The sequence below is a fragment of the Acomys russatus genome, chromosome 11, assembly GCF_903995435.1.
Source record: "Acomys russatus chromosome 11, mAcoRus1.1, whole genome shotgun sequence".
Taxonomy (NCBI): Eukaryota; Metazoa; Chordata; class Mammalia; order Rodentia; family Muridae; genus Acomys; species Acomys russatus.
Window position 1 is genome coordinate 52,962,426 of NC_067147.1, and position 9,874 is coordinate 52,972,299.

Sequence of the window (9,874 nt, forward strand, 5' to 3'; positions counted from 1 at the left end):
CCTCCCACTGATCAGATCCAGGGTCTTGCTGAATGTGTGGGGATGGGGCAGAAGGCACAGAAAACCTCTAAGGCACCGGAAATGATTGTGGCCAAGATGGCAGACACTCTGGATCTCCTAAGAAAGCTGCCTGCTGGCCCAGGAGGAAAAGTCCCTTTTCCAACATGTCAGTCCTGGGCTCTGTAGACAGTACTCAAGAGCCAACTCCTCCAGTTCCCTTTGTCATCGTGGTCAATCAGAGGCCACATTGGTTCCAATGACATCCAGACATGTTATAAAACATACAAAGCGGGATTTGAACCTTCATTACTAGCTCCCAAACCTTCCCAAAGTCCCGTGACTGGATGTGGATCAGTTCTATTGGTGATCAATGCAATCTGTAACTTGCTTTTCGCTCTTGTCAGCTGCCCTCACGATCCACAACTGGTATATTCTATCAGGGACGCTCAGGGTCTCTCCTTTTTTCTCTCCAGTGGCAGCCGTTCTGGTGCCCCTGTCTCAGATCTGTCTGAGACCCTCAGAGGATCTCTGCTACTTTCATTGGGGGTGGATGGTCTGCTCTCATGTCTCCTGCCTCAGATCTCTGCCTGTTATACCGGAAGTGGCTAGTCTCCCTCTTTGTCACTTCACTTTCCTGAGTTGGACTTCTCTCCAAGATATACATCTCACAGTATCCAGAGATGGCCACCCATCGCCCAAGGCTCCTGTAATATTTGTGGTAGCTCATCTGGGATTTGAAGACACACACACACACACACACACACACACACACACACACACACACACACACACGCACACTGGGATTTGATGTTCTCTACTTAAAAGTCAGTGTAACTGACTGAAAATGGTCGTGGACGGCTTAGAGATACCTCGATCATCTGGGTACCCCGAGAACCTCAGAAAGTGAGGGACTCTTCCCAACCATGATTAATTATCATGGCCAACCCCCTTAGTGAAGCTTCCTTGTAATTTCTGTTGGGGACTAAGAAGACTAGGAGACCTAATCGTTGGGAACCAGTGAATTCGATCTCTTATAGGGAAATGGCAATTTGCCCCTGTAAAAGGAAAGGACTAGAGCACAGCTTTATGCCTGTACCCCAAAGCTAATAGATGCAGCCTTCTTTCATCAGGGAAAGGGTACATTCCCTCGTAGGAGAGCTTTAGTCTACCCTAACGTGTCTGGTCAACTTCTCTGGTCTCGGATGTTCAGGTGACTTTTGTCATTTAGCTCCTCCCCCGGCCTATCTAAACATGAGGGTCAAGGGGACATGTTGTGGCTCGACTATCCTCTTCTTACTTAGTGAGCCTGGGCCAATGCTTCTGTGTGACTTGTCAATAGGACTACTCACTTCAGGGCAAGAGCCCACACTAGTCGAGAGCATTCTGAAGCTCATGTGCGGTGTTGCTGAAGATGGCCAACGGGAACACAGACTGCTGTCTGGGCCCATTTCATGCCTTGACAAGGGGCACACTTTTTTTTTTCTCTGTGTGAAGAGCCCCGCACAGGCTACTTTGAAAACATTTCTGGCTTAAACAACTCATAACCTTTTACCAGGGTGGAGAGAGAGGCCCAAGACAGAGGTGGCACATCTTCAGTCTTAACAAAGGCTTTCCCATCGGTGCAACAAGTAATCAATGTACTGCATGTTGGCCCCCAGGTATAAGCACTGCACAGCACCAACACTCACAGCATGCCACGCCTATAGGAGGGGCCAGGGAGCTGGCAGGTGAGCAAGATGCTGGAGAGGTCTCCTTGGAAGCCAGCCCCAGCCTCAGCCTCCTGCACCCAGCACTAGAAGCTTCCGGTTGTTGGCTGCATATCTGCCGTTTAAATCAATCCCTCCATGGCTCACTCCTCTTTCCACCCCCAAGCCTTGCCTTGGGAGCCACATCAATATTCACGTAACAAATTTAAAAGGCACGGAGAAGCTGACTCCACACTTCCTGCCCATCAGGTCCATTTCCTTTCTAGATCACATCCAATTGTGGCTGCCCAGTAGCTCCCCAGGGTACCCAGTCAATGGGGCCCTGTATGCAGGCCTGCCTGTCCAGCTTCTCCCTACCCTTGGCCCCCATTGGCAGCTTTAGCCTGCAGTGGACTGCGCCAAGCCCACACCCAGTCTTCTCTGGAGGAGGAATAAGAAGCTGCTCTGTGTACACTCCTGCCACTTGGACACTGACGCTAGAAAGGAACCAGCAGCAAAAGGTGACCAGGAGGTGAGAAAGAGCCATTTACGGAGGATTCAAGAAAAAAAAATGCATTTTCTTTCCTTGGAGGGTGAGGGGTCAAAGGGGGATAGGGTGGGAATTGAGCTTTTTTAAAAACTGTTTTAATGCCCTTTGGAGACATTTGGCAGCATTTCAAAACTGCCGATGACACTCTGTGACTTAAGGCTGACTTTGCTGTGTTCTTATGACTGTTGTTGACATGGTCTGTGCTGGTTTAGTTCTCCTTAAGCCCAGAGAAGACAGGTCATTTTTTAATGATTCAGAGTGATGGCTGAGGTTTTCTGAGATGGCACACAGTGCTTCTCTAACTCCTAAGTGGAAGGCTTTTCTTTCCTGGCACAGGGTTACCCCAAATTCTCCACCAGAGCTCTCCTTTGCGGGAGGGGGGAGCTTTTCCTGGGGCCCTGGAGCACCCCTTGGAGCTTTTCCAGCTTCCCTATTTGAAATGCAAAGAGCTATTTCTCCAGACACTAGTCAAAAAAAAAAAAAAAAAAATTGCAGAATAGCTAAATCTTCTCAGATAATTATGAATTGGGACAAATAAGTGGGGGTTAGGAGTGGCTTCTGATTTTCCTGTTATCCCCTCCTGGGGAGGGGCAGTCTCTGTGACAGTCTCTTACCCTACACACGGCATCATTTAAAGAACCTCAGGTCCTGCATTTTCTTTATAAAAGACTAACGCAGAATGTTCAAATGGATGTTCGCTTCCATTTGTCTTAGAAGACAGAATATAAGTCAATAGTTCTTCAGTTGAAAAGAAGAATAGGGGCAAATTTTGAATTTGTAATGTGAAAAAAAATCAAATTTTATGGAGTTTTCTGGCATACGGGATATATGTCGCTCCCTTTATTTTTAAGCCTTAGTCCTTATCCACAAAAAAGATCCCATAGCCTTCCCCTCCCCCAGCCACTAGGACTTTGAGAAGTATCAATACGATTCAGAATTTCTCGGGAATTTTAAATCAATTTTTAAAGAAACAATAACTATGCTAAGTGCGAACAACATTTAGAGGGTAGAGGCCAGAAAGATCCTTATTTAGAAGAGAGCCTGGGTCAAGGAGGCTTCATCTCAATCTGAAAGAAAGAGAGAAAGAGAACAGGAGGGGGAAGGGAGGGGGAGGGAGGGAGGGGAGAGGGAGGGAGGGAGGGGAAAGCAAGCAAACAGTCAAGCAGTTCTGTCACTCCCTCTCCACTGCACTAAACTTATTTCCTTTCATTAAACAAATAAACAAAACAGTAACTGGGGCTGGAGAGATGGCTCAGCCTAGCATCCACATGAAAGCTCACAACTGTGTGTAATTCCAGGGGATATGTCACCCTCTTCTGGCCTCTGCAGGTGCCAGGCATGCACACAGTACAGAGACACACATGCAGGCAAAACCCCCGTAAACATAAGGTTTTGTTTTTAACTAAAAGACCAGCGGTAACTGACAACTCAAGTGAAGAAACCAAAAGAGAAGAAAGTATTATTTAGTCCCTCTAGGTTTTTGGATTTCTCTGAGGTGTTTTGGGTGTCTTTGGAAAGCACACGCAGAAAAAGCATCAAAGAGCAAAATACAGGTAAAACCCTTCAATTTCTTTCCTTTGAGAGACCATTAATAAAACTTTTTCAAAGTTACTAAAATTTTGTTCTAAGATGTAACATGGAAATGACTTGTCAACTTTTTTTGTTATTGTTTGTTTGTTTGTTTGTTTTTAAACTATGACAGTGCAGGTTCTGACTTAAGGATCAGGACTCAAGGCCAGAGCCATCAACTGTCTCTGCCTAAGTAGCTGTTTCCTGAAATGTGCCACAAGCTGCTTTGGTTAACTGGGTCACTCCGAGACCTGAGCAGCCATCCCCGCATACTCTTCAGCCCATGGCTGCGGCATCAGGTGCTGACTGGAAGGGCTGCTTGCTTCTTACAGGCAGGCCTGTTCACAAAGATGTCGCTGTATTCTAAGGACGGGTGAAGGAGTAAGCATGGGACGCCTGGCTGTGCCTCGGTCTTCCTGTGTCAGAACACCAGTAGAAACAGATGACCTTGGGGTACATATTTCTGGAAGGTCATTTCACTGTTTTTTTTTTTTAATTGGTAGTATAACCTTTATTTTACAGATGAATTCTACATGGTTTTGTTTTGTTTTTGCCAAAAAGCATCTCACTCATATTTTTATTTAAATAGCTTAAGCTTACATATTAATTCAAATGAAAATAAACTCGTTGTCTTAGTGAGGGTTTCTATTGCTGCAAGGAAACACCATGACCAAAGAGCAATCTGGGGAGGAAAGGGTTTATGCAGCTTAGGCTTCCACGTCACAGTTCATTATCACAGAAAGTCAGGACAGGAACTGAAGCAGGACAGAAGCCTGAGGGCAGGAGCGGATGCAGAGGCCATGGAGGGGTGCTGCTTACAGGCTTGCTCAGCCTGCTTACTTCTAGAACCCAGGACTGCCAGGCCAGAAATGGAGCCACCCACAGTGGCTCCCCTATTAATCACTAAGAAACTGCCTTACAAATGGATCTTATGGAGGCATTTCCTCACGTGAGGCTCCCTCCTCTCAGAAAGGGCTTGTAAGACCCATGGAAGGATCTTACTACCGGGGAGGTCCCAATTGAGAGACACGGAGATCGGCTCAATGCAAAAGCAAGAAGCTTTATTGATCCAATGTGATGGGGTCATCCTGCACCACAAGGAGAGGCGACCCCGAACAGCAAATGTGGCGGGTTTTTATACATTCATAACCCGGCAGCTTAAGCAACAGCAGTTACACACTTCAGGATTAGCAGAACAAAGTAGACCTTTATTTAAACTGATTGGTAAATTCAGAACAGGCGAGTGCCACAGTGCTATTTTGGACTTGGGACTTCTCACCTAGCCAGGTGGCTGGGGTCCTTAATATTTGTGGGTTTTCCTGGTAGGGAGGGGCAGGTGGGGCAGCCTGTGGCAGTGGAATCTTATAGACTTTGGCCTACCTAGTTTTAATGGAAGGTCTTAGGCCTTGTCTGGTTTCTTCAGGCTTTAGCAGTGTGGAGTGATATAAAACCAGCCAGGACACTCCGTACTTGGTCCTCAGAATCTTTCGGAAGTGCCTGCATTTTCCTTCCGAAGCCCTGACATCATTGCTTTATGAAGATACTGTATAAACACGCTTTTAAATTGTTCATCGATACTGAGTTGTTTATATTTACTTGCTACTAGTAATCTTAGTGTCCTTCTAAATGCCTACCAGCTGATGCTATATTCTGGAAACCCCCCAGGATTGGGGCTGGCCACCAGGGAAACCTGGAATCACTCCCTGACGCTCTCCATCAGCAGCTTTGCTAATTTCTCATTGACCTAACCCAACCAACCAGAGGCCACTGGTCTGGGAAACTTAACCCTGTGGCCCGTGGAACACAGAGGGGGAAGTGGTGGGCCTGGGAGACAGAGGATGAGCTGTGGTCAGCGCGGATTCACAGGGTGCCTCTTTGCCCCTCCTCTGGGCTGAGGCTTGAGAGCAGTGCACTCAACTTGCCAAAAGCCGGAACAGAAAACATTGCAAGGGTCTCTTTCTCTGCAGCATCCAGGATGTCTGAGCTGGAGAAGGCCATGGTGGCTCTCATTGACATCTTCCATCAGTACTCAGGAAAAGAGGGCGACAAACACAAGCTGAAGAAGTCGGAACTCAAGGAGCTCATTAACAACGAGCTGGCCCACTTCCTGGAGGTAGGCCTGACAAAACCCATCACCCCAATGCCTCTAAGTCTGCTTCTGTTCTCTGGATACCCTGCGTCGTTGCTCCTGGGTGTTTGCTCAAACAGCTAAGCCCTCAAGGTATTAGCTCAGGTGGGCTGTTTTTGTCCCTTAAATAAGGAGCCACAAGCGATGATGGCACAGCAGGATAGTAAGCCACTCAGGAGTAACACGTACTAGCTGTCAGCTGTGGCACACATGGCACAACTGTCACGGTGGCACACGGCTGTAATCCTAGGACTTCGAAGGCGGAAGCAGGAGGCCAGCCGGGGCTATGTGGGGATAACAACTCGCAAAACGAAAGCAAAACAGGGCCAGTGAGATGGCTTAGCGGGGTAAACACACTTGACACCAAGGCTGATGATCTGAGCGTATGTATGCATGTGTATACACACACACACACACACATTTTTTTTTTTTTAAAGCATGAGACATTCTGGGGAAAAAGAAATCCTTTGGTTTCTCCTCCAGCTGTCTGGTATTTACTACTACAGAGGCAAGAAATGCCAAGACATTAAATAAACATTTACTGATCACTCAATAATTCAATACTTGAGAGACACGGGCCTGCAAAGCACCTGACCTAGCATATGCACGAGTGGACAGTTGACTGAGGGAAAGAGGGGGCTCCCCAGGATATATGACATTTGAAGAGACGTGAGATTAGTTTGGAGCCCACTTAGGAAGCCGCAGAAGGGTTCCTGGCAAGCTCCCTTCTTCTCGGGTACTTAATATTCTGGTGGCGGAAGCCTTTGCTTCCCTACCCACCATCTCTTCTGCCCTTGAATGAGCCTCCTAGTGTTTCAACGGCCCAGAAACCAAATGCTCATGTGGAAGAGACTTGTACTCCATCGGCCACCCAGTGCTTCCCAGGCCCCCTAAACCAAGGCTGGCTCGTGGCACACCTTGAAGGAGAAAAGGCTGCTGGTATACAATGGGGCCTGCCACAGGGAACACCCTGGGTTGTGGAAGAAGCAAATCGCACAGACAGAGGAAAACTAGTCAGTGTTTGGCCAAGTGCCAAGCTTCGGTGTAACTATACAGCACAGCCTGTCACAGGGTAACAAGAAGCTGCAATCCAAGTTAACTGGGTATATGTTGACTCTTTTATTTATTTAATTAATTAATTAATTTTGGTTTTTCGAGACAGGGTTTCTCTGTGTAGCCTTGGCTGTCCTGGACTCACTTGTAGACCAGGCTGGCCTCGAACTCACAAAGATCCACCTGCCTGTGCCTCCCAAGTGCTGGGATTAAAGGCATGCGCCACCACGCCCGGCTTATATGTTGACTCTTACGGACCCGGCTGGCTGAGGTTTTCCTTGCTCCAGTGCAACCGAATTATCTCCTTGCTGTGTAGGGAGGTAGCAGGCCGGTGGGCTTGCTGGAGAAATCTCCGTATCTGTTTTGGGGATACATTTCTCAGGCACTCAGAGCCACGGGCACAGCTACTCCATGTGTATCATCAGCTACAGCCCCCCCCTCATCCTACTTTTTGACTTAATGGAAGTCTTGATTTCTTTAAGGAGCACATAAGGATGGGATGAGCACGTCAAGCTCTTCACATATGATCAAAGTGCAATAGATGGCAGCTTAAAATACTCGTTATCAGCATGATTTTAAACAGAAAAAAAATTAGCATGTAATGTCACACTCATTAATGGTAACTCATTATGATATCAAGGTGTCATACATGTTTGCTGGCCTGGTTTAACGAAAGATTCAGAAAAAGTCAACTTGGAGGAGGTAGTTTATCCTCTCTCTCTCTCTCTCTCTCTCTCTCTCTCTCTCTCTCTCTCTCTCTCTCTCTCTCTCTCTCTCCTTGGTTTATTTGAGACATGGTTTCTCTGTGTAACAGCCCTGGCTGTCCACGAACTCACTCTGTAGACCAGGCTGGCCTTGAACTCACAGAAATCCACCTGCCTCTGTCTCCCAAGTGCTGGGATTAAAGGCGTGCGCCACCACTGCTGGGCAGGAAAGCTTTGTTCTGGCTTGTGGTTCAGTGCGCGGTTGTCAGGCTCCACAGCTTCAGGGCTGTTGATGAGGGTGGCCATCACGGTGAAGAGCTTTTCACAGTGAAGAGCAAAGCTCTTCACCTGAGGGTGGGAAGCAAAGAAAGGAAAGACATGATCCAGTGACCTAGCTTCCTCCCACCACGCCTACCTCCCAAAAGTTCTACCATCTCCCAGGGATGTCACAGGTTGGCACCAAGCCTCCTACACATGAGCCTTTGGAGGCTGTGTAGGGTCAAAATCATAGCACGTGTGGTGTAAAGAACCACACTGTTGCTATTTATCTTTGGGGGGATGTTTAAAAGCCCTTGCGAGAGCCTGGGAATCACCATCTTTTACAGCTGAATCATGTTTAGGGAAGCGCATGGCTTCTCTACAGAGCTCACCTGTCAGGGGAGGTGGGGGAAGGTGTAAGCTCAAACAGTCCCTACTGAGGCTATTCAGCTGCTGAGCCTGCATTCTTCCCACGTGTTTTCAGGCCTGCGGTGGTTGGCCCATCAGTTAGTGGCCTTCCCTGCCTGCCTGCTTTGCTCATCTGTCAGTAGCAGCCTCGCCATTCATCTGGCTTTGGCAGCAGGAAGCCTACGACACCTCGGAAACTACTTTTGAGGAAAAAGAACATGACAGATAGCAGCTCCGACATGCTCCCAAGTGGTACTCTAGTGAATGCTAAAATCCACACGGCCCCCAAGCATGTGCACACTCAGGAGGACTGAGTTCCTACCTTCCACGTCACTGACCTAGGCTGAGATGGACTGCACATGTGGTCCAGGTACAGGTTGTTTCCTCTTGTTCCCCATTTTAAAGTAACCCTGTCCCACCAGACCAAAGGGAAGAAGAGGAGAGCAGACCCCCCACCCCACTTCCTGTGGCTGACTGTCCCCCATTCCCAGAAGGCTGCTACACATTTTCATTTCCTGTACTGGAGTTCTTTTCGGGTGCAAACTGACAGCCGAGGACTTTTAATACCATTTTGATGGCTCCGTATTCCACCTAAAGTGTCACCCTTTCCCTTAGGAAATCAAAGAGCAAGAAGTTGTGGACAAAGTCATGGAAACCCTGGATGAAGATGGAGATGGGGAATGCGACTTCCAGGAATTTATGGCCTTCGTCTCCATGGTGACTACAGCCTGCCACGAGTTCTTTGAACATGAGTGAGGCAGGGGGCAAAGGAGCTAAGATGTCCCTGCGGCAGACAGAAAGGTCAAAGAGGAAGCAGAGCAAAGGCCTGCAGGCTTCAAGGAGCTGAGCTCTCTAGACACATAGAACTATTTAGGAGGCTTGATTTCCTCTGGGAACGCAAACCCAAAGCCCATCCCAAGGGCTGCTTTAAGCTAGCGCATCCTTCTTTCTGTTACCTTAGGCATCCCTGTGAGCTGACTGGTCCCAGGGAGACTGTTGGGTAGAATCACTTAGGGGGATAAAATCAATGCTGCAGACCACCATGTCCCTGCAGAAGCATCACACGGAAGACTCAAAGCATACAGCAGTTCTATAGGACGGCATTCCTAATGCCTCCAATACACTTACACACCCAGATCTGGGTCCACTGTCGCCTGAAGATGCCGCTCTTCCTTACAGCTGCTCACCATCTGTGCAAATGATGCTCCAGGAAGCAGACAGTGTGAGCAAACATACACCCTCCGCCAGCCCAAAGGAGCACAGCCACACCTAAGTCCCTTCCCCCACTGTGAGCCGTGATTACTAAGTAAATATTCAATGCCAACAGTCCTAACTAGAAAAGAAAGAAAGAAAGAAAGAAAGAAAGAAAGAAAGGAAGGAAGGAAGGAAGAAAGAAAGGAAGAAAGGAAGGAAAGGTCTCACAGATTAATTATTAACATTCTAACTCAGCACTGAGAATCAAAGTTCTATTCAGTGGACTTCTGCTTGTAGAATGACCCTGTGGTTCCTGGGGGACACG

General features: G+C 47.9%; 1 protein-coding gene across 3 annotated transcripts; it reads left to right on the forward strand.

Moving 5' to 3' along the window:
* Positions 1 to 1,968: 1,968 nt before the first annotated feature.
* Positions 1,969 to 9,372, forward strand: S100b (S100 calcium binding protein B). 3 transcript variants are annotated; one of them, XM_051153255.1, is made up of 3 exons: positions 1,969 to 2,217; positions 5,772 to 5,917; positions 8,971 to 9,372. In XM_051153255.1, the coding sequence occupies exons 2-3, from the start codon at positions 5,780 to 5,782 to the stop codon at positions 9,109 to 9,111; spliced, it is 279 nt and encodes a 92-aa protein (XP_051009212.1). In that variant the 5' UTR covers positions 1,969 to 2,217; positions 5,772 to 5,779; the 3' UTR covers positions 9,112 to 9,372. The 3 variants fall into 3 exon arrangements, with proteins under 3 accessions (XP_051009212.1, XP_051009213.1, XP_051009214.1); XM_051153256.1 differs by lacking the exon at positions 1,969 to 2,217 and adding an exon at positions 3,722 to 3,788; XM_051153257.1 differs by lacking the exon at positions 1,969 to 2,217 and adding an exon at positions 4,161 to 4,185.
* Positions 9,373 to 9,874: the final 502 nt, after the last annotated feature.